The sequence below is a fragment of the Miniopterus natalensis genome, chromosome 1 (assembly GCF_054644295.1).
Source record: "Miniopterus natalensis isolate mMinNat1 chromosome 1, mMinNat1.hap1, whole genome shotgun sequence".
NCBI lineage: Eukaryota > Metazoa > Chordata > Mammalia > Chiroptera > Miniopteridae > Miniopterus > Miniopterus natalensis.
In genome coordinates, this window is record NC_142081.1 from 199,676,349 (window position 1) to 199,699,919 (window position 23,571).

At 59.7% G+C, this 23,571-nt stretch overlaps 1 protein-coding gene across 4 annotated transcripts in view; it reads right to left on the bottom strand.

Annotated features, from left to right (window-relative positions):
• Positions 1-15,737: 15,737 nt before the first annotated feature.
• Positions 15,738-23,571, bottom strand: part of ACOX3 (acyl-CoA oxidase 3, pristanoyl) — a 32,734-nt gene continuing 24,900 nt past the window's right edge. For all 4 annotated transcript variants that reach the window (XM_016195801.2, XM_087828402.1, XM_016195800.2 and 1 more), the window contains exons 15-18: positions 21,590-21,764; positions 20,938-21,005; positions 19,259-19,345; positions 15,738-16,385 (exon numbers count right to left, since the gene is read on the bottom strand). In XM_016195801.2, the coding sequence (XP_016051287.2) occupies positions 16,266-16,385; positions 19,259-19,345; positions 20,938-21,005; positions 21,590-21,764 (450 nt within the window). In that variant the 3' untranslated portion in view covers positions 15,738-16,265. The remainder of the gene's footprint in view (positions 16,386-19,258; positions 19,346-20,937; positions 21,006-21,589; positions 21,765-23,571) is intronic.

Consider the following 23,571-nt stretch of genomic DNA (forward strand, 5'->3'; position numbering starts at 1 on the left):
GGGGCCGCCCCCCGCGCCAGCGCCAGGGCCTGCAGCCACACAGGTGCCAGCTGAGCTGTCCACCAGGAGCCACTGCCTCCGGCGGGCTCAGGACGAAGGACCGAGCTCGGTCCTCAACAGAACCAGCGCCTCCGCCCGGCCATCCGGGGACAGAGCCACAGGCTGGGCTTGGCCAGGGTCCGAGCCTCAGCCTCAGGGAGTGTTACTCCCACGTCCCGGTGCCCGTGGGGGCAGCCCAGTGTCCCCCTGCACAAACCCTCCTGAGGGCCACCTTTCAGGCCCTTGGGGTAGCATATGATTCCGATACTGGGCAGACTCCTCTGTGGTCCCCGGAAGCCACCCTCCCCCGGTCCTGCCTTTGCCCCCATACCTCTGTCCGACCTGCCCACCTGCCTCTGCCCGCCCTCCTCAACGACGCACCTCAGGGCTCAGCCCCCACGGCGAATGACCGGGGCTGTCCACCCGCCGGCCCGGCGTCCCTGCAGATGTCAGGTGTGGCAGGCCTGGCCCGGAGCAGGCACCCAGGGACGTCTTCTGGCTGCCCAGCGGAGCCCTGTGGCTGGCAGTGAAGTCTCCTCCCCGGTGGGTGAGAGGCCAGCGGGGAGCCTCGTGTGTCAACACTCTAGAAGGCTCCTTGTCCTCCTGGAGGGGACCATGGAGGCAGAAGCAGGAGCAGAGGAAGCTGGGACCTCCGGGGGAAGGGGCCGCAAGGACTGGGTGCTGAGCTGTCCTCTGCCGAGCCACCGACCCCGGCCCCTCCTGTCCACTGGAGCTGTGTGGTCCCCGGTGCACCTGTGAGCTTCGCTGTACAGTCGCCCCACCCCCACGTTGCTTGCATTGTGTTTCTCTACTGTACGAAATTAAAGTTTACAAGCACATGGTCCTTAGCCAGTGGGGGCATTCGGGGCACCCATCCCTGCCGGCCACAGACAGCAGGCACAAGATCACCCAGCCACTCAGGGCCCTGTGGTCTTGGGCAAGACGCCCCTGCCTTGGGGTCTCCACTGTGCGGGAGGGACGGCGACCGCTGGCCGCCTGGCAGGTGGGCAGAGCACTTGGAAAGGTGAATGGGTGATGGCCAGTCCCCGCTGTGCTGCGTGCGCCCGGCGGGTAACAGAGCTTTCCCTACGTCTGCTGTGTCCCCCTCACCCTAAACCACCCGGTGGTGGGGATGTGAGGCAGAAAAAGAGAGAGCAAGGTATGGGGGTGGGAGTGGGGGTGAACTGCAGAATTTTGAGGCTGGGGTTTGGCAGGTCCTGATTTAAATGACCCCCATGGGCTGACTGTGGGAGAGGGACTCAGATGGCAGCAGCCAGAATCCTGTTGGCCCCTGGGCACGCTGGGTGTAGCAGCTGTGTGCACGCAGCCGGCCGTGCAGGGCACGTGACTGAGACCACCCTTAGAAGGGCCAGGAACTGTTGTGACCTGGTTCTCTACCCGGTTTCAAAATCCTGGGGCTCAGATCATCACGTGAACCAAGCACCCCTCCCCACACAGCGGCCCCACTGCGGAGGGAGGGGCTGGGCCCAAAGGTGGCCCTGCAGGACACCCAGCCCCCACCAGGCCACGGTGCCTGCCTCTCGCCGGCCGGCCTGCCCCCCACCCCCCACCAGCATCATCTTCTGGAAGAGCCGGAGCCTGGCCAGGAGCCTGGTCCAGCCCACGTGCTGGGGCCGCCTATCTTCCAGCCACTCTCATCCCTCTGCTGCCATCCAGCCTGGGCCAGACTCAACAGGCCCTGTGCCATCCTGACCCGCTCCCACCTTGCCCCCGCTCTCACCCCCACCCGGGGGGCCCGCTGCCCTCCACACAAGCAGCAGCTCACAGAGCGTGGTTCTTGTCCATCCCTGGCCACCCCAGCCAGGGGCCCAGGGGCCACCCAGCTCCCCCTGAAAGGAAGGAGCCTGGGAGCGTCAGGGCCGGGGTCCAGGCAAGGCCGGTGTGGGCCCAGAATCGGGAAGAGGGCAAGCTGGGGGCAGGGCATTTAGAGCCCAGCCCTGAACTTGCCCAGGCCTCTGAGAGGGATCTGGAAGTCCAAGGCCGAGGTGGGGCCCATCCCGTTCCTGGCGTGCGGAGGGCTGCCCGTCGCTGTGTGCCCACGGTCCACACTGCAGGGGCGAGAACAAGCTTGCGCAGCGTCCTCTTGGGGCAGCAGTCTCGTGATGAAGACCCCACCCTCACCTAACTCCCCTCACCTTCCAAAGGCCCCAGGCCCACCAACCAGCACACTGGGGGTTAGAGCTTTGGCATATGGATTTGGGGTGGGGTGGGGTGGATAATTCAGTCCATAGCACTGAGGCAGGAGTAGAGAGAAGCTAACTGGGGACGTGGCACAGAGCTGGTGGCCTCTGGGGCAACTGAGGGCAAAGCCCAGAGACCCTCTGAGGAGCTGTGCCATCTGAGCTGAGACAGGTGCCCGAGGCGTGGGAAACTGGCGTGTTCGTGCAGACCTGCCCTCCTGCTCTCGGGGCTTCCTGGTGTCCCCTGGGCTGGAGAGAAAGAGGGACACAGGCACCGGAGGCGGTACTGACAGTGAGCCCGGAACTGTCCCTTGCAGCTGCGGGTGACCTCAGGTGTAGTGCGGGACCTGGGCAGGGCAGCAATGGCCCCTGCTGCCCAGATCTTGAGAGACTCAGAGCAGAGGTATTGGGAAGCCCTGGCATCTGCCCAGTAAATGCCAGTTGGCTCATGCACTTCCAGCTTCCAGACGGGCCACCCGGCTCCCAATGATTGGGGCTGCTGTGGCGGATGTGCGCCCTGTGGCATTCAAGGCCTGTCCTCCACCAGCCACCAGCCCTGCCCCTCCCCGCCCCACCCCGGCCCATGGAGCTTGCCTCCCAGCTGCTCCTCCAGCTGTGCTCCGTGAAAAACAACTTTTTCAGAGCCCGCAGCTGCCACCATTGTGCAACCCTCCAGGCTTTTAACACCCGCCCCCCCCCCCCCGCCCCTTGCCGTGGCTGGGCTCACAGCCACCCCCTGCCTGTCCCCGAAGCTATAAATGGGGTGCCGACCAGGCAGCACCTGCATGAAGAAGCACCGTTTCGGCCTCAAGGTCCCTCCCTAGGCAACTGGGATCCTACAAGGACAAGGCCAGGAAAGAGCATTCCTAGCCCCGTGTCCAAAAGCCCCATTGGACAGAGGCGGAGACTGAGTCCAGAGACAAGGACGGGGTCACATGTGAGCTGGTGGCTGGCCCCCAGGGGTGCAGGGCGGGGCTGGAGTAGGCAGCTGTGAGCACAGCTGTGCAGCACAAACATCCGCTGCCGGGGGGTGGGGTGGCCAGGAGCCCCGGACCGTCCTGTCCTGTGAGCAGCAGGCCCTCGGGTCACAGCAGCATCCTTCTGGAGTCCCTCCCGCCCCACCGGGGTGAGTGCATCCAGGACAGGATGACCAAACATGGAAGTTCAGGAATGGGTCAGACGCCAGGGAAGCAGCAGGGTGCCTGGCGCTGTTACCCTGGCCTTGAGCGGTGCCTGGGGGCCCATCTGCCAACATCTGCCTCAGCTCTGTGTCCGTACATGGTGTCCTGCCCACAGCGACTCCCGCCCCATCCCCTGTAGGCAGCAGGACAGTCATCTTCCCCACTCACGGCCCCAACGGTGGCCCACTCTTGGCCCCTGTCACCAGGCCTTTGGGGACCCACTTTTGCTCTCATTTCTCTCTTCTCCACTCCCTCTCTAGCCCCCACCTTTGAGCTAGCCGCTCCCTCCACCTGCACCCTCTCCCAGCTCCCCTGTGCCTGCTTCATTACCACTGACCATGTACGTCTTCCGTGGCTGGACTGAAAAACAGCCCCAAAGGTGTCCACATCGTAACCCCCGGAACCTAGGAATGTCACCTCCCACATCCAGAGGGACCCTGCAGCTGAGGTGGGAGGTGACCCTGGGTTCTCGACATGGCCCCTGGAACCACAGGGTCCTTGCCAGCAGGGGGCAGGAGGAGGAGATGTGATGATGGAAGTAGTGGGTTGGGTGATATGAGGAACGGGCCGAAGAATGCAGGGACTTCTAGAAGCTGAGACGCTCTCACTTTCCTGAAGCTTATTATCTATTTACACTCAGATACGCAATCCAACTGGAAGGGACTTTGCATACGGCACAAAGGAGAGGTCGTTTTGTTCTTTCTTCTGGGCATGGGGATATCTAGCAGTCCCCTAGACCATTTATTTCAAAGGCAATCCTTTCCTCCTTTGTTATAGACCAAGCTCCCATACATGCGTATGTCTGGGTCCAGACCCCTATGTCCTGTTCTCTTTCTCTCTGTCTTTGCCCCAGTACTACCCAGTCTTCATGACATAGCTTTAGGTTATCTTTTGTTGTTTTGTACAGTAAATCCATCCATATCACACTTTTCCTGCGAAGGGGCTTAGCTATTCTTGACTCTGCTTTTCTGCATATATTTTAGAATAAGTTTATCAAGCTCCACCTCTTGTGAATCTGGTCAAAACGGCATTGAATCTATAGGTCCGTTTTGAGGGAGGTTACATGTTTTTTATACTCAGACTACCCATACGTGAACATGGGTATCCCCCCACTTATCTCAATTTTCATTCATTTCTCCAATAATGTTATATAGCTTTTTGTGTAGACAGCTTATATTAGATATTGTAAATAGTATCCCTTAAATATTTTTTATTTTCTAACTATTGTTGATACTATTTTTTCTTAATTTTTAATAATTTTTAAAATACTGGCCTCATATCTGGCAACATTCCAAAGTCACTTATTAATTCTAACAATGTATTGTTTTGGATTTTCTACATAATCAATCACATCATCTATAAGTAATGAGTTTTATTTCTTCCTTCCCAATCCTAATATCTTTTATTTTTTCTTATCTTATTGCACTGGCTAACACCTCTAGTTCAATGGAGTGTAGAATTAACAACAGACAACCTTGGCCTTGACCTCAGAAGGAAAACTTTCAACATCTCACTGTTAAGTAAAACATTTGCTGTAGGTTTTTTGCCCTTTATTGGCTTAAGAAAATCCCCTTTTATTCCTAGTTTGCTAAACATTTTTATTATGCATGACTATTGAATTTTTTAAAAATACATTTTTATTGATTTTTAGAGAGAGAGTGGAAGAGAGAGAGAGGAAATCATTGATTGGTTGCCTCCCATATGCACCCTGACCAAAGATCAAACCCACAACCTAGGTATTTGCCCTGACCCAGAATTGAACCAAAGATCTTTCGGTGCACAGGACAAGGCCCCAACCAACTGAGCCACACGGGCCAAGGCTGAATATTGAATTTTAACAGAAGCCTTTTTCTGCTTCTACTAAAATAATTAAATGATTTCCTCCTTTGTCCTGTTAATATGGTAAAATACATTGGTATTGAAATATTTTATCAACCTTGCGTTACTGGACAAAACCTAATTTTACTCTGACATATAATCCTTTTGGAATATTTTTGTTACTTTTTTGCTTGAGATTTTGGTGTTCGTAAATGCTACAGGTCTATAATTTACCCTTTTCCTAATGTTTGTGTTGGAGTTTGCTACAAGATTATCCTGACCTCATTTTATGACTTGGGCAGTGTTTCCTTTTTTCTGTCCTCTGAGAGAGTTTGTGCAAGACTGGCATTATTTCTCTCATAAAAGGTGATGGGGAAGTCTCCTGGTCTGCCCAGCAGGAAGCCGCCTTTTGATGAGATTATGCGCACATGCTCCTGCAGGCGTTTTTACTGTATTTGGGTAGGAAGCATCCATACGCTGGGTCATCCAAGGGCTGCTGGGCTGTGATCTGGCCTCCCTCCGCAGGATGTTGCCGCCTCCACCAGCGGTCCATGTTGCCCACAGCTAGAGGCAATTTCTATTTTGGTGTCTCAGAGTGGGCCTGCTCTTGGACGGGATCCAAGTTGGCCATTATCTTGACAATATGTTTGTGTTTAGAGCTGAATTGGGTCTAAGAATAGCTCTGGGAGAGGTGGCTGCTGAGGCCGGTGTTCTGCATGGCCAGCGGCAGGTCTGGGGACTCAGGACAGGCCAGCTGAGAATGTGAGGGAGCACGTGCTAGACCCTGCCTGCTGGACTCCGTGGCCCACCAGCTGACCACGCTCCCCTGTCTCCCCAGGGCCAAGTGCTGCCTGCTCCGGGGAGTCTTCCGGACCTCTCGGCTAGAGGGCCTCCTTGCTCCTCCTGCTGTCAGATCACCTGCCCATCTCCCCCACGGGACTGGCTGGGTTGGTTAGAGGCATCTTCGCCTTCCTAGCAGTTGGCCTACACGCTTAGTGCAAATGATGGGTTTGAGCCTGCCTGAAATCTCACCTTGTCCCCACCATCTCCAGTTCTGTGACCTCAAGCAAGTCGCTTTCCTTCTCTGGGCCTCGTTATCTGCACCTGGGAAGCGAACAGCAATCCCTCCTCACAGGCGTAGTCGTGAGGCTCAGAATTTCCAGGTGCCCCCTTTCTTGCTGCCCTTGGACTCTTGTACCCACATGAGCAGCTCCTTCACCTGAAGCAACCTAGGTGTGGGACTCACACTGGGAAAAATAATGATGCATACATCAGAGGGGTTTCATTAGGATTAAATGGGACAATTCAGGTAAATGAATGAGTGTCCCCAATATATTAGCAGCCATCATCATCATCATCACCATCATCATTATCAGCACCATACCAGCAGCAGCAGCAGTAACATCGTCACTATTAACATTGTCACCATCACCACCACTATCATTATCATCACTATCACCACCATCAACTTCATCACCACCATCACCTTCATCACTATCATCATCACCATCACCATCACCACTATCACCTTCATCACCATCATCATCTTCATCATCATCACCTTCATCATCACCATCATCACCATCATCACCCTTATCACCACCCTCACCTTCATCACCATCATCTTCATCACCATCATCACCTTCATCATCATCACCACCACCATTACCACCACCATCACCATCACCATCACCACCACCATCACCACCATCACCACCATCACCATCATCACCATCACCACTGTCACCACCGTCACCACCATCACCATCATCACCATCACCTTCATCACCACCATCACCACCATCACCATCACCACCATCACCACTGTCACCACCGTCACCACCATCACCACCATCACCATCACCATCACCATCACCACCACCATCACCACCATCACCACCATCACCATCACCACCATCACCACTGTCACCACCATCACCACCATCACCACCATCACCATCATCATCACCATGATATTATCATCACTATCAACATTGCCACGCCCAGCAGTCTCCGTGGGCCCATCTTTCTGTGGGCGAGCGGTTCTCTCCAAGCCCCTCATCCGACTGAGTGGGCTATACGCTCCTCTCCTCCCCTGGGGATAAAGGCAGCTCCCTCCTAAACTTCCTAGTCGCTTGATCACAGTGACGCCGTGTTGACCGCTCCCCAGCTGTGAGGCATCGCTCTGAGCGCGTGATGTCCAGGCTGTTGCTATCCTCTGATGACCCTGAACAGGGTTTGTCTCCCACTCATGAAAATGAGGAGATGTGCTCAGAGAGGTCAAGGTTGTGTCCAGGCCACTCAGAAAAAGGGGCAAAGCTGAAATGTGAGCTGGGCCTATCAGATTCCAGCCGAGCTGTGAGCCCTGTGCATGCTGCCTGTAAAGCCCAATTTCCCAAATCCCTCCCACACCCTCCCCCTCACCTCCCAGCCTACAGAAAACTCAGGTGGCTGACGGGTGGGGATGGGTGAGGGGAGCCAGGCACCAGGGTGCAGCACTCAGCAGGCGCCTGCTGTCTGTGTGCAGGGCCTTGCAAGGGCAGGGCTGACGCCCACGAGAAAGAGGCACAACCTCCCTAAATGTCACACCCTGGTGCTTCTCTGTCCTTACCCAGTCCCTGCCCCTGGCTCAGGACTCGGCTTTGGACTCTGGACCCCAGAAGAGAGCAGGCTCTGAGATCACCCCTCAGCCCCCTCACCCCATAAGGGCTCCGCCGGCCTTTGCACTCACCGGAGGCGCGTCAGCTGGGTTTCAGTATGTTACCCTGCCTTCCTGTCCTTGGAAAGGCAGTTTCACCTGGGGGAAGTGCTTTGGAGCCGCACAGGTGTGGCCTGGCATCCTGACTGCCCCACCCATGGCTGTGAGACCTTGTTAATCGGTGTACCACTCAGGCCTCAGTTTTCTCATCTGTCAAATGGATACACAGCCTTTACCTCGAAGGGGCCATATGAAGAGTCTCCAGGACCATCCATGGTCAAGTGCTGCTCAGAGGGCTCCCAGTAGGAGCCCCTTCCACTCTTGCCGTCCCTGGTAGCGCCAGGGGCAGGTCACCATCCTAGGATGAATCTGAGCTGGATCCAGCAGCCTGCTTAGAGGACTTAGGGCCTCCTGCCCCCTCTCCCAGATGGGCCAGCTGGCCATGGCGAGTAAGGTAGTTTCTGGGCCCGGCCCAGGTCCGGTGCCCTTGCAAACAGAGCAGAGCTGAAGCAAGCAGCGCAGAGCAGCCTGCAGGAACCAGGTAGGGGCCACCAGGTGGCCCTGCCCCACCCCTTCCCCACCTGTGCAGGGGGAGGCAAAACCCTGCTGACCTCCCGCCCAAAGGACTGAGGGAAGCACTCCAGGGGTCCTGCCAGCCAGATGGTTTAGGGGACCCGTGGAATGATGAGGCCGTGGGGATGGAAGATGTCACTTGTTTACAGTAAAACACTCAGAGTTGCGCGGAGGGTCACGTGCAGGGCCATGGACAGATAGCCCTGGGCAGGGAGGAGAGCCCTAGGAGACCCGGAGGGGAGGCTGGTGCAGGGAGGCCTCCATTGGCAAAAGGCTCTGGACAACAGGAATGTGACACATGGTCGCAAATGAGCAGCTGGATGCTGCTCCGGGCTGAGCCACGTGGCTCCAAGGAGACTGCGAAGTCACATGCTGTGCCCTCCAACAGGCCCTCAAACGCAGGGCAAAGCCTTCCCAGAGGAAATGCGCTCCTGGACACTGTTCTCGAAGGAAGCAGAGGGGCGGGAAACCTGCTCAAAGCTCCCACAGGGGCTCCTCTACAGGAGGCCCTGGTGGAGCCAGACCCACAGACCCCCGAGGAAGGGAAGTCCCCAAGGACAGAGACCTAAAGGTGGCCCAGGCAGGGCCAGCAGAGCCTTTAGAAAGTCCTCTCCCAGCACTTGGCCAGGTACCCAGTGGCCTCCTAGACACCTCTGTCCAGCAGCCCGCCTGCCTCATTGCATTCCCCAAGAAATCACTCTGGACACGCCAGCTCCCGCCATCCCCTTGGTGGCCCCAGGGCCTTGGGTATGGACCAGCTTCGCATCCCAGCAGGCATTCCGGTCTCTGCCCGTCCCTGCCTCTGACTCCACCGTGCCCAGCCCAGCCCTCTCCTACCCCCTCTGAAAGGCGCAGCTGCCCTGGCTGGACCCTGATGAGCTGACGGGATTTATTGGGCCGTGATGGTCCCAGGAGGGCTGTGAGGGGTGACGCTGCCAACTGGAAGGGGGCAGGGTAGGGGAGGTGACAAGTCCTAATGAGAACCAGAGGGAGCTGGCCGCCCAGCCCTTCCTGGTGGGTCCCCTGCATCCCAGAACGCCCCAGTGCCGGGCCTGGCCAAGGCCTCTGGGAGCATCTGCCCACCCAGGGCCCCGGCTCGGTGGCAGACAGTTCAACAGTGACTAGGGGAGCCTACTGTGTGCTGCCACATGCTCATCCAACCACACCTCATTATTGATTTAATTTTCAAAATAGCTCTTTCCTCTTCATTTTAAGATGAGGAAACAGACCCAGGGACCAGCCCTTAACCTTGGTTCACACACCTGGCACCCTGACCCTGGGTTCCCAGCCTCCAGAACCATGAGAAATAAGCTCCTGTTGTCCCAAAGCCCCCAGCCTGGCATCTGGTGCAGCAGCCGGCGGACGGAGACCGCCAGCCAGACTGTGCCTCTGATGCGCGGACAGAATGGGCCATTCTCAGACCGTCGAGGTCACAGCGTTTCGGTTCCCCTGCACCCTGGTTAGGAGGTCGGCCGAGTTCGGGCCCCAAGGAGCGAGCGAAGGAGCAGGTCCCGCCCGGGAAGTTGCAGGCCGCCTGCTGTGCCGAAGGCCCGCGGGTTCAGACCAGAGGCAGAGAGTTTGGCATCGAATTAGAAATAAGTACATTAAAAAAAACACACAGATAAAATCACATAGCGATTGATAACTGTAGAGGGAAAAAGATAAGGCAGGAAAGCAGTCACAGCGTACGCCTTGGCTCCGCCCTGGGTCGCATTTCTGGGATCGCAGGGCTCTAAGGGAAACCCCTCTCTCTGCACGTGGAGCGGTGCTGGGGGGCTGGGGGGCGGGGGACGGGAGAAAGCGAAGGCCTCTCCTCCAGGAGGGAGTCAGGGGGCGCCGACCAAGTGGAAAAGCAAGAAGCAGCGGTACAAAAATGTTATTTCGGAACACAGACATAAATACCAAAAGACTTAGTTAAGGAAAAAAGAGAAAGGAAGCAGCGTCCTCTGGGGAAACATAGCTGGAGGGGGCGGGCGCCTGGCTTGTGTAACCAGCGGGTTATTAACCCTCCGATTACATGCACAGGCCGCCTGATTCAAACAGAGACTAAAGCCAGTTTCCTGTGAGCCGTGGGTCCGGAGGAGCTCAGGGGTTTGCCCAAGAGGGGCATGGCCCTGCCTGGCCTGGGGGGTGAGGAGAGAAGGGACCTTAGAGACCAGGTGGGTGGGTGTGGGGCTCCCTGCTCCATGGGGTGTCCACCTTCCGGTCCACAGCTGGGAGGAGACACTTGGCTGGGTGCCCTGAGGTGGGGGGTCACAGCAGCAGAGGCTGTGCAGGGCGGGCCCAGGACAGGGACACCTTCTGCCCCTTGGCCTCACCTACCCTAGATCCTAAGAGGGACACTGAGGTCAGGGGCTGTGCACACTCCTGGGCGAGCCCTGGTGCTCAGGGCTGTGAGCCCCCTGGGCCAGCCGCCCCTGCCCGGCCCATGCCCACGCCCCCCACATTGTGCTGGGCCCTTCTCCCCCAGCCTCCACCAACGCTGATTCTTCCCATTTGACATACACAGGAGCGAGAGCCAAGACTCATTTGTATTCTGAGAAAAATACAAGGCTTTGGTCCCTCTGCCCCGCTGTGGGAACAAACACCCCTCGATGTGGGGGGCCGGGGTGGGGCGGCACTGTGCTCACAGGCCGCCCCCCCGTCCTCCGGGCTTCGGGCTCATTTCCTTCCAACTGCTGGCAGCTCTTGCACTTCTGACAGCAGCTGCGGACGCTCCGCTTTCTCCCAGGAGCCCCACGCCCAGCGCAGACGGCTCAGTTTGCTAAACCCCGGATCTGCCCAAGCACCCCGTGCTGAGTGTCCCAGGCAGTGATGTGGGTGCCGAGGGGCCACACTGGGGCTCCAGGTCCTGGGTCCTGCGCTGGGCTTGGGCTCAGGCTCAGGCTCGGGCTCAGGCTCAAGCCTGTCTGGAACCGGCTCTGCGCATCACCTCCCGTCACCCTCAGAGTTAAACCAACCACTGCCCGGGGGTCTCCACCCTTGACACTGTCACCACCGTCCCACCTGCTCCCCACGAGCAGCTCTTCGCCAGCTGTCTCTCCTTGCTCCCGGGTTCCACCTGTGATCCACCAGCAAGTCCTGCAGGTGCCACCCCCAGCAGGTCCAGAACCTTCTTACCATCTGGGATGCCGGGAACCACTGTCAGCGTCCAGGTCCCTGTGGAGGCCTCGCCTGACTCCCCGCCTCTGCCCCGGCCGCCCCGGCCCAGCCCTGCTCAGCCTTACCTGCCCCGTAGCACGTGCCTCTGTTCTCATTCCCTGCTTCTCACATGTTAATCTCCCCACATCGGGATGTCGGTGCCACGGGAGCATCCCCGCCCCGGGATGGCACCCAGAGCAGGGCTGGAGCTCAGTGAGCAAAGGCTGATGGAGGGATCGTACGGTCTGATCCATCTCTTGAAGGGAAAGGGTCAGAGAGGGCAGACACAGGGCCGGGGGGCAGCCCGAGGGGTGCCGACCTCAGGGCTCAGGAGGGCTCCCTGGCGGAGGCGTGGCTTGGTCAAGCACACTCAGGGACGGTGGAGAACAGTGACTCCCATCAGGGGCTCGATAAGGGTGCCTCACCTCCCCGCTGATGGGGACACAGCCTTCAAGTAGCATCAGCGGAGGCCCGGGCCCCGGATGCTGATCGCTGTGTCCTAGGTACTTAGTCCATGAAGGCCTTCATCCAACAGGCACTAACTGGACACTTGTCACATACGTGTGAGGCTCTAAAGACCCAGAGGAGAGCCACAGAGCCGTGGCCCAGCCACAAGCGCAAAGGAGCAAGTCCCGGGAACAGAATGAGGCCGCCTGAGTCACAGAGACGGGCAGCCGGGAGGCGGAGGGTTGGTCTGGGAGCTGCCCCCGGAAGCGGGGCCGCTGGGAGGACAGCGAGGGGAGCAGTGCGGGAGGTGAGGCCACAGCCTGTGCAAAGGCCCTGAGCAGGAGCCCAGCTGCCCCTCGGAGGAGCCGGACGGGATTCTGGGAGGTCGGCTTCGTCAGGCCAGGGAGGGCCGGGGCTCTTCTCAGCTGAAATTTTCCAGAGCAGCTGCTCGTGTTGTTCTCAGGCCCGACAGCGGCCTGGCGAGCGTGCCGCCGAGATCCGCTCTGTGTTTTGGTTTTGGTTTGTGTTTTTCTTTTTAAGGAAAAAGGGCTGCAAAGCCAAGAGAGAAGACATGTTTCCAAGAAGCTCCCGACGCTGCAGCCGGGCTTTCAAACACGGGGCCCGGCCCCCAAGCAGCCCCTCCCGCGGGGCTGGCCGCAGCGATCCCACATGCAGGCTCGGCTGAGCTGCCCCCGGGGTCGGCAGCAGGGCCACAGTTCTGCCCCTCGGGCCTGAGACTCAGGCCAGCACGACCTGTACCTTCCCTACGTGTCCAGGACAAGACCACTTCCTGCAGGTCGAGGGCCTCAGACCGGCTCTCTCAGTGTCTCCACTTGCCTGGCCGGCCAGAGTGTCCCCCCGGCATAGGGCCCGTCCCCGGTGCTCCCAGGTGCTCAGGCTGCACCATCCTCCTCGCTGGGAACCCTGGCAGCGGCCACAACCCCAGCAGCGGCAGGTCACCCCCTACTGACCATCTGACGTGAGCCGGGCCGCTGCCTCCTGGAGCCCTCCCGGGAGCCCTGCTGTGTGGGAGATGCTCTCCCATCCTACAGATGGGGAGACTGACCGCCACACGCTGCACCCTTGCCCGAGCCCTGGAGGGGGCCGGAGCTCTGACATCAGCGTCGAGCGCTTTCCCCTCCGGGGGGTCTGGGCCTGGCTGGAAAGGGGGAGAGGCAGTGCTGCTGAGGGAAGGGTGCCGGGCTGGAAGCCAGAGGGTGGGGCCGCAGGCCGGGCTCGGGTCGGCGCAGCCTGGGGAGGGCTCACAGCCTTCGCCTTCCCCGCCCCCGCCCCGTGCAGGACAACGGGGGGTGTGGTCCGTCCAGCAGGCTGAGAAGGGACCACGTGGGGCCTTGGGGGTGGGGGCAGCAGGAGGTCCAGAGAGGGTCCAGCCCGAGGCGGCCAAGGGCGCGGGTGGGGTGGCTGGGGCCAGGCAGGGGAGGGGCATGGGGGGTCCACAGGGACGGCACATGAGGGGCCCGAATGCCGCTGACGAGGAGGGGAGCACGGGCGGGTGGGGAGGCGAAGGGGCTCTCAGGCGGGGTCAATCCCTTTCTTAAAGCCCTCCCGAGACCACGTCCCCCAGATGCCTGCTCACACCTCGCGCCCAGGCGGCGGAGGCGCAGGGCACGTCCCCCCGCGCGGCCGAGACCAGGGCGTGGCTGGAGCACGTGGGCTCCGGGCCGCGAGGCAGGGGCCCCGGGTGCGGGCCTGGAAGGGTTGCTTCTCCCGAGGCCTCTGCACCACTGTGTAGATGGCGCCCCTCTCCCTGTGTCCTCCCTCCCGTGGTCGCCCCTCCAGGTGTGTCTGTGCCCCACCCTAGTGGCCTCATTTTAGCTAAACCCCCTCCTTAAAGACCTGATCTCCAAATACAGCCACGTTCTGAGGGGCTGGGGTTCAGGCTTCAGCCTACGGACCTGGGGGGACCCGGTTTGGCCATAACTCCTTGTGTGGCAGTTACCTGGGGGGAGGACATAAAAGCCCAGCTGCTGTAGCACTGTGGCCGCAAAAGGAGACCCGTGACTTCGAATGGACACTCATCCTACAAGGGGACCCCCGAGATCGGCGTGGCCCCAGCTGGCAGGCCCACCCGCTCTCTAGGGCTGGGGCCCAGGCAGGGTGGCGGGTGGCGGGTGGCTGGGCCCGGGGGCCCTGGGGAATGAGCACCCCTCCCCCGGCACCAGCAGGCTCCTCCATTTGGATCTGCGCTCAGAAGCGAGGCATCTAAACCACCTCAGGTCTGAAGCGTCTGTGGTTCCCATCTTCCTGAAGGCGGGCGCAGGGGCCGCTAATGCACAAAACATCCCCAACACCACGAAGGTTTAAAACCAAGGAAACCACCCGGCCGGGGACGCATTAAACTCCGGCAGTCGCTCCCCGGTTAAAACCAACCCTGATACCGGCGACAGTGCGCTAGCTGCCGGCCCCCAGGATGGGCCGGGGCCAAGAACATCACGGACCCCGAGAACATCGGGGGCCCGAGTGGGGCTCCGGTCGCCCCAAGAGCGTGGTCCAGCTCGCTGCTCCCTGGCCGCCTGGCCCACGGCAGCCACGCGCCTCTCAGGGTCAGGTTTCTCGTGTATAAAGCTCCCCCTGGCCGTCTAGGGGTCCAGGGAGGGGCACAGAAAGTTCCAGCAAGTACAAAGGGCTCACTCAGCCCTGGCTGGGGGGCTCAGCTGGTGAGAGCGTCACCTCAATACACCAGGTTGTGGGTTCGATCCCCGGTCAGGGCACATACCAGCAGCAACCACTGATGCCTAAGGAGGTGGAACAAATCGCTCTCTCAGATCAACAGGTGTGTCTCACGCCCCTTTTCTAGGCATGAAAACTGAGGCTTCAGAAGTAACCATCCACGTAGTTTCCAGAGCTAGAAATTCGGTCTTTAAAAAAGATTCTTGCCCGGCTGGGCGTGGCTCAGTGGTTGAGCGTCGACCCAGGATCCAGGCGATCGGGGTTCGATTCCCGGTCAGGGCACATGCCCGGGTTGCGGGCTCGATCCCCAGTCGGGGGCGTGCAGGGGGCAGCCGATCAATGACTCTCTCATCATTGATGTTTCTCTCTCTCTCTCCCTCTCCTTTCCTATGAAAACAATAAAGATACATTTTTTAAAAGATTCTTGTCCACACCCTTCCCGTGCTCAGAGGTTCTCTGGTCTACTTTGTTCTGTACCCCGTGGGCACCTGGGTCATGTCTGCCGGCTGGGCTCCAAGGTGACCGAGGTCGGGAGGGCACTGGGGCTGCTGCTGACAATACCCCCTGCCTCCTGGACCCATCAGAGGCCAGGGAGCATCACCCGGTGGCCAGAGAACACGGACGGGCCAAGAGTGAGGACCAGCCGCCAGCCTGCGAGCCTGCCCGAGGACACGAGTGATGGGGGAGATGCTCCCTGACCTCCTCAGCCTGGTCTCAGTGACGGGAATGGGCACGCACAGGCCTGGGCCATGCTGAGGGCGCGGGCGCGTGAAAGGGTTTGCTGAGCGACTGCTCCTCTGGGCCGAGCAGCCGGTTTCCTGACTGAAGGAACAAACCGATTTGAGCACCATGCGCATAACTTGGAGGCCAGGGCATTAAACTGACCAGACTTTCACAGTATTAGAAATTTTTTTCATTGGAAACATTTCCTGGATGGAAACGTCCAGCTCCACACAAGGAATAAACCCGATTTATTCTTTTTCTTAAAAATCTGAACCAATGCCGTTCAGATAGTCTACAGGGCGAATCAGGAAAGTTACCATTTGATCACATAGTGAAATCGAGTGGGCAGAGAATCAGATGGGCAGCGCCCAGCCCCGAGTGAGCGAGCCCAGTGAACCCTCCGATGATTGCAGAGCAGCAGCTGCTGACCAGGAGGCTGAGGCCTGGGCCTGGGCCGTCGGCTTTGCGCTCCGTGGATGAAAAACAGGTGCAAACTCTTATCACAAGTTGACGGTCCGTTAGGAAGATGCGATCACAGGGGGTTTCTGTTCACACAGCAGATGACCCCTGAATTCTGGGGCTGCCCCTCCTGGTGGGACTCAGGAGGAGGGTCCGGCTGGGCTGGGCCAGGCCCTGGTGGTGCAAGGCCACCAGCCAGTCAGGAGCAGAGGCAAGTTATCAGAGAGCAGGGCTGGGACGCGAGGTCCGTCCTCCACTGGCTTCATCGGGCCTGGCTGCCCGAGTGCCGGGCAGCTACAGCTTCGCGCTCAGACTCCCGACGACAGGCTTGTTGGCCGAAAACTCTGGCCACCACGGCGCCCTCTCCAGCACCTTGCTCTCCTGAAGGACGGCGTTCCAGAGGTTTTTATAGAGCTGCAAAAAACCACACACGCATCAGTAATAAGGATTTCTCCGATGGCCGGTGTGCAGAAGCAACTCTGCTTATAAGCTTTTGTTCAAACATGGGAAATTCTCTCCGTCACTTTTTTTTTTTAATCCACACCTGAGGTTATTTTTTCCATTGCTTTTCAGAGAGTGGGGGGAGGGGAGAAACAGACGCGAGAGACATTGATCGGCTGTCCCGCATGAGCCCCGACCAGGGACAGGGATCAAACCTGCAGCCCAGGTACATGCCCTGGACCCGGAATCGAACCTGAGACCCTTTGGTCCGTGGGCAGACGCTCTAACCACTGAGCAAAACCAGCTAGGGCCCTCCTGTCACTTTTCATAAAAATCTTTATGATTTACATTTGATTTCTATAAAGCTTTTCTCCCCAGTAGGAAACTATTGGGAACATGCAATTATACCATAGAGTACATTTGGGAGGTAAACACCCTGCTTGGCCTTTTCTCTGAGGACAAATGCTGCGTCCTGGGTCAAGTGTGGCCATGACAGAGTTGGGCGGGTCTGTTTCTTGTTTGTGCTCAAGATGATTCCCTGGCACCCACAGGCTGCCGGCTGGCACGGTGGAGGTGCAGCCGAGTGGCAGAATGACGGCCGTCGGGCTGACCCTGCTGGGTGGCCCCTGGGTCCCCTGGGCCGGCAGCCTGGCACACAATGTCCCAGCCGTCTCCTCCAGGACTTTCAAAACAAACAGCTTCCAGTCAAGTCTCACTGGAGAGACGCAGTCGGCAGCTGAGGGTGGCCGCGCGGAGCACGGTGCCGAGGGCCGAGTCTTGCCGGCTCCCAGCACAGCGAGCGCCCAGGTCCTGAGCCAGGGCCAGACAAGCCTCCACCACTGGCGGGGACAGGAAAGGGGCCTGTTCTGTATCTGGCTGACATCGACCCGTTTTACTTTTCAGAAACCGCTCTCCTTGCACCTGCTAAATGCACTTAGCAATTCTGCTCCCACAGGCTGCTATTCTTGGCTCCAGAGACGCAGATTCAGGCTTTTCCTCCCTGGGTCACGGATCCGAGGTTACAGCTTACAGTAGGGAGCACGGGCTTCATTAAATGATCGTCTCGGGTCATCTCCCACAGCTGCGTTTGCTCACTTAAAATGAGTTTACTAGCAGCACCTGGTTAAAACATTAGCCCCTAAAACTGGGAGAAATGCACGTGGTATAAACCATCCTGTCGAGCGAGGCCTCTGCTAGTTGTGGTGTCAGGGGCCCACCATGGGGATGGCCTTCAACCACCCACCTGCCCGAACACGGGCTGGGCTGCCCCCTGCACAGCGGCCGCAGGCCCCGTGCTCGGCCACTCTGGCCCCTTCTCTCCGGGCAGACACTCCTGTGTGCTCAGGGGTCCCCGGAGGGTGCCATTTGCCAGGCCCTCTGACAGGCCACTGCCGCCTCTTCCTCAAACGCCACCTGCCTGATCGCCTGCTAAGCCCCCTCCGCCCAAGGCCAGCCCCTCTCCCGTGGGCTGAGCACGGTCTCCTCTACAGCCCTGACCACAGCAGGGGGCCGAGGGTGGCTCTCCTGTCTCCTCTCCAGACAGACCTCCACCCAGATCCCGGTTCTGTCACTTCCTGGCTGGATGACCCCTGGCCTGGCTGGGCGTGGGGCTCGCCCCCAGCACTGTGGGCATGAAACATGCACGGATTGGATGGGGACTCTTCCACGCTCCATACCCAGCACCCGGTACTCACGTCCCAGCCCCAGGCATGGCCTAGGCTGGGCAGAGGTCAGGGCCCTACTCTCCTGGGACAGGCTGATGATTGTAGAAGCGATCATGTAAAGCACCAATCTCAGTGTGCTCTGAGGACAGGTGCAGGCTCCTGTCCCCTCCCAATCACACTCCAGGCAGAGCCTGAGCTGGCGGCAGGCGTCTCACAGAGAGGACATGGCGGTGGGGGTGGGGGTGGGGGTAGATCCTGCTCCACTGACGACAGCTGAGACCTCAGGCACACCTCCAGGGCAACACAGGTACAATGCCTGTGGACAGCAGTGCTGGGAGGCACAGAGCGGACCTCGAGTGTCACCCAGCCTGGCATCTCCATGTGGCAGAGGAGGTCACATAAAGACATGTGGGTTCAGTAATGAGCACTCTGAAGGTCACAGAGCAGGATAGAGTAGGGGTGCACATCTGGGGGTGTGCATCTGGAGGCACTTCCCTGGAGGCCTGAGAAGACCTGAGAGGCAGCATTTTGCTTAGAACCAAGTGAATGGAAGAGCTCCAAGCAACAGGGACAGCAGGTGCAAAGGTCCTGGGGTGGGATGAGCCCAGCACAATAGACGAGCAGAGGGGACTGTGAGCTGGAGGTGGAGGGAAGAGGGCACAGCGCACGGTGGCCTTGGAGAACCAGCCAGGCTGGGCCTGGGCTGGGGCGCAGGGAGAGAGCTGGGGGCAATTTCAGGGACAGGGGATGCTGATGGAGGGCTCAGTCAGGAGTGGCCTGATGACACCAGCTTTTTAAGAAGTCATTCAGGGGTGGGGGGAGAGATAAGGGGCCAGCACGGGGCCACCAGGGAGTAGAGACTCCAGAGGTGAGGGGCCCAGCTGACAGGGCAGGAGCCAGCCCTGGGATAGACCAGGCCTGGAACCACGGGAGGGAGGGAGATGTTGCAGGGCCGGGGATCCACATCACAGCCCTACTCGGGCCACGTTACCCCCATTTCTCAGAGGAAGGCTCTGGGGGAAGAGACCACCCCGACTTCTCCTGTCACTCCTTCCACTGTGGCCCAAGTGTGACAATTTCCAGCAGGTGCCAGGAGACGCCTGGGCAGTTCGTCACCTCAGGCTGTGCAGTAGAGTGGTCCCCTGACACACATGGGCCCACCGAGCACAGGAGGGCCTTTACCTGGCCGTCAGCTCTGCCAATCGGGGAGTCCAGGACAAAGTCGGGAGGGGCGATCACGTCCACCAGGGCCACCGCATCGTCTTTCAGCTGTTGGAAAACAAAGGCCACACACTTGGCAAGGCCCCGCATCTCCATGGCGACCACGGAGGAACAGAGCCCTGGAGTTTGTTGCTCGACCACTAGCAACGGTAACCCTAGCGCGGGGCTCGGTGCCCAGGGCATCTTCTCACCAGCCCCCCGAGTCCTTGGATATTTCACCATGTTGCTATCCACTCAAGACTCCCGACGTTTTACTTTTTGTCAACAGGTAGGGGTTGCTGGTAAAAGTGAGGCCTGCAGCCCATTGCCTGGTTTGTCTCAGACCCCTGACCAGCGGCTGTTCCAATGCAGGAAAACGTGCCCAGAAAGTGCCCTGGAGCAGGCATTTCCAAGCCCTGCAAAGGTCCTTGTGCAGCTCTCAGGTCCACGGCGGTTTATTACCCTTCCGTCTGTTGCACAAATTCATCTTCAGGATGGAATTTATAAAAGACTCCCAAGAATTTTCTTGAAATGCAAAAACTTTTTTCTAATCCTTGTGAAACCCCACAGCTGTGCTGAGCAGAGTTCTGGGACAGGGGTCAGCGCAGAGCAACAAGACCCACAGCAAACAGGGCAAAGGGGACATCTCCACAGCTGGGACACTGGTCTCTGATGTGCTCACGGTCCCAGGGCCCGCACACCCCTGCCGGGGGGTCGCAGAGGAACCTGGAGCCACCAGGTGGTGGGTCGAGAGGCAGGGTGGGCCGATTATAGCTGCGATCCCACGCCGCTGAGGCCACAGGGGAGAGCGCACTGGAGCACCCGGGAGACAGCTGCTTAAACATCAACCAGAGGACAGTGCCTCCGGGTCACTGGTCTCGTTGTGGGAAAGGCCAACATGGGTGTTGGAGCGACACCCTTCCTAGTGCAGGGAGAGGGCGCTGGGTGCTGTGGCATCAACCTGGAGAGGCCTAAACCCGGCAGAGATGTCGGCTGGGGCTCGTCAGCCCTGCACACGCTGCCGGGGTGACTGCGATGGCCCAGCGCCACCACGGGGGCGTCTGACTACACGGGGGTGACTCACTTCCTGCCCCCGCGGAGCCAGGACTCAGCTCCCTCTGTGCAGCTGCGCGGCCCAGTGTGGCGGCCACAGCACGTGTGGCGCTCTCGCTTTAAACTAATTAAAGTGAAAGAAAATTAAACTCCTAGCCACCCTGCCACTGCGGGCACCCCAGCCAGTGGCGGCTGGTGGGACAGTGCGGCTCCCAAACACGCCCGTCCTGGCGGAACCTTCTACTGGACAGAGCGTCACGAGGCCACCGTGGGGATCAGGGCCGCCTGAGTTTTCCGGGTGGAAAAAGGTGAAAGAAAAACATGAAATGTGAGATACCGTGAAATGAACTGAGACTGGAGGCTGAGGAACCTGATGTGCTCGGGAGTGTTATCGATTAGCTGTAAAAAGGGCATCAGGGCCATGTGTGTATAGATTCTGAGATATTCCCCCAGAGTTGCCCTTTTCCTGAAGCTTCAGGCACGAGCACGTTTTCCGGCGACCTCCCTGCTCCTCTCGGCTGAGAGCACACGAGCGCGTGGGAGCGGGGTGGCCGCGGTCACAGGCGGCCCAGGTGCACTGCGAACGCGCAGGGGGGCCCGCGACTCACCTGCGAACACAGCTCCAGGATGGCGCGCTCTACCGTTTTTCCTGCCTGCTCGCCAGAAAAGTAGCCACCTGTAAGCACAGTGCTGGTAACCCCGGGGTCTGCGACCCGACGTCCAGAATCACCCACAAGCAGCCCCACCGTCCTCAAGCAGCTCCTCCGATCGGCCCGTTTTGCCTGAAGATGCGTCGCTCTGCCCCAGCCAGCTGAGCTGCAGCCCCGGGCAGGGACCCGCTGCCTCACTGAGCTCACGCCAGGAGGTCACGGCCAGGAGCTGGGGCGGTGGAGCAAAGGCCGGCACGGGGCAGGCAAAGCCCAGGGCCTGAGGAGGGGTGGTCTGCAGGCGCCCGGGGAAAGGGGCTCAAGGGAGGCGATGATGGAAAACAGCTGAGAAACCCAGGCTTAGCTCCATCCCCACCAGTCTTCCCAGCAACACCTCCTCCAGGAAGCCCCCTGGGTCCCCAGCCTGGGTACTCCTGGGGGTGCCCCCAGCCGCCCAGCTCCTATCTCTGTCCATGGGCTGGCGCCAGCCTGAGGCTGCTTTGCCCTCCCGCTTCCTCGCTGTGGCACCTGGGCTCCTTTTCGGTCCCAGGCTCGCTCAGCACCTGCAGTGTCACACCAGCGCGGGGCGGGGCGCTGCAGCCAGAGGCCTCACCTCGGTAGAGCAGGGCGCTGTGCTGGTTCAGGGACCACAGGCCGTAGAGGGCACTGAGCCGACGGAGCACGGCCCGCAGCTGGGGCGGGACGCCGGGCTGGTGCGTGTGCTCGTGGAACCTGCGCACCACAGTGAGCTCCAGGAACGCCAAGGCCAGGGGGCGGCAGCAATACACCTGCAAACGGCCACGCACCGGTGAGCCGCGGGGGGCCTCCCGGGCCATCAGTGAGCCACGGGGGGACCTCCCAGGCCCATCAGTGAGCTGCAGGGGGCCTCCCGGGCCCATCGGTGAGCCGCGGGGGGCCTCCCAGACCGCCAGCCAGAGCTGGAGCAGAGCAGCTGCCACGTCACGGCAGCCACGGGGGGCCTCCCGGGCCCATCAGGGAGCCACGGGGGGACCTCCCAGACCGCCAGCTAGAGCTGGAGCAGAGCAGCGGCCACCTTGGAGCTGATGTCTGGGGAGACCACCCAGTGAGGCCGTCGCAGTCTAAAGTCAGGGGCGGCCCTTCCGGCCCAGTCCCTGCGGGTCCCAGCGCCAGCCCCCTCCTCATGAACCCCCCCCCCCCCCCCCAGTAAGCCTGCAGCCTCGGGAGCGGAGCGATGAGCCAGCCGGGATCCAGGTATCGGTTCTGCCCTACTCTACTCGGAGGGTATTTTAACAAGGGAGATTCAAAGCAATAAACTCCAAATTGTCCAAGTCCAGAGGTGAGCTGTGCAGTCCAGGGAGAAGAGCTGGGCCCCAGGGTCACGGGGCTCGGGGTCAAGGCCGGCCCCGGTGCAGGTACGCGGGGAACCTGGGGCATTGGCTCTGATCTCATCCATCCGAGACAACGGTGTGAAGTGTCCCGTGTGGGGAAAACATTCTAGGCTGTCTTCGGAGGCACAGGTGACCCTGGACAGTGTCCCCAGGAGCTCGGGTCAGGCCGGTGCCAGGCAGGAGTGGTGAGGCTGGAATTCAAGGCGGGGACACCTCATGCCGACCTTGTTATATTTCTCACTCTGAACACATGACAGGGTCACCAGCCAAAAGATGTGACAAACACATCTTTGTTTTATTTAAAGAATCTCCTGGGCACGTCCGGCTCGCTTGGGTCAACAGTAAGTGGCAGTCGCTACTGGTGGGAGCAAGTAGATGAAGAAAATAACCGTCCCCCTGGGGTCAAAGAGGAGGCACGTTTCACATTTTAACTAAACAGTAAGTTCTCCAAAGACGGCAGTTCCTGCCGTCCATCCACCGGGGACTGTCCATCAGCCTGCGCGTCCCTGGCACTGGTTCTCGGTCAGACCTCACGGCTGCCCCTCCAGCCCGCTGGGGATGCTGTCGGTCACATGGTGCCCGTCGCCCGGTCCTCGGCCTGCCGTGACTGCGTTTATCGCCTCACTGCTGTTCAGGAACCGTGAGCCGAGTCCTCTCTTCTCCACAGCTTGTGTTTCCTCTCACACAGGGGCAGCCGCACTGACATCGCCTGCAGTGTCCCTCTGTGGCCGTCACCGCCCGAGTCCCACGCGGGAGGGGACTGCTCCTCTCAAGATCCTGAATGCCCAGCCCAGGGCTCCGAGCGCCCTTGGCCATTAGCAATGGCCCGGTGTGCACTCTTAAAATGCTCCGGGGTCAGATCCAGGACAACCCCGATGCCCTGGCAGGACTCAGGGAAGGGTCTTCATTTCTATTTCCGAGAGACTAAGCCCGCGGTCATCCCAACCCATCCCAGGGGGACCGTCTCACGACTCCTGTCCCAGCCGCAGTGGCTGAACCGCAGCTCCCCGACCCTGGCATTGCTGAGTTCACTGCTTTTAAGCCACGGGTTCGACCTTGGTGCAGTCACCCTTGGCTGGACTTTCCAATCGAGACCCCATCCCAATTCCCACCTCCCCCCACCCGAAAGGCAGGGGGGCTCCGCAGGTCCCTAGAGAAGCCCCCCCGGCTGTGTGAGCCTGAGGGTGAAGCTGCCCCTTGATGTGGAGGTGGGGTCAAGGAAGGC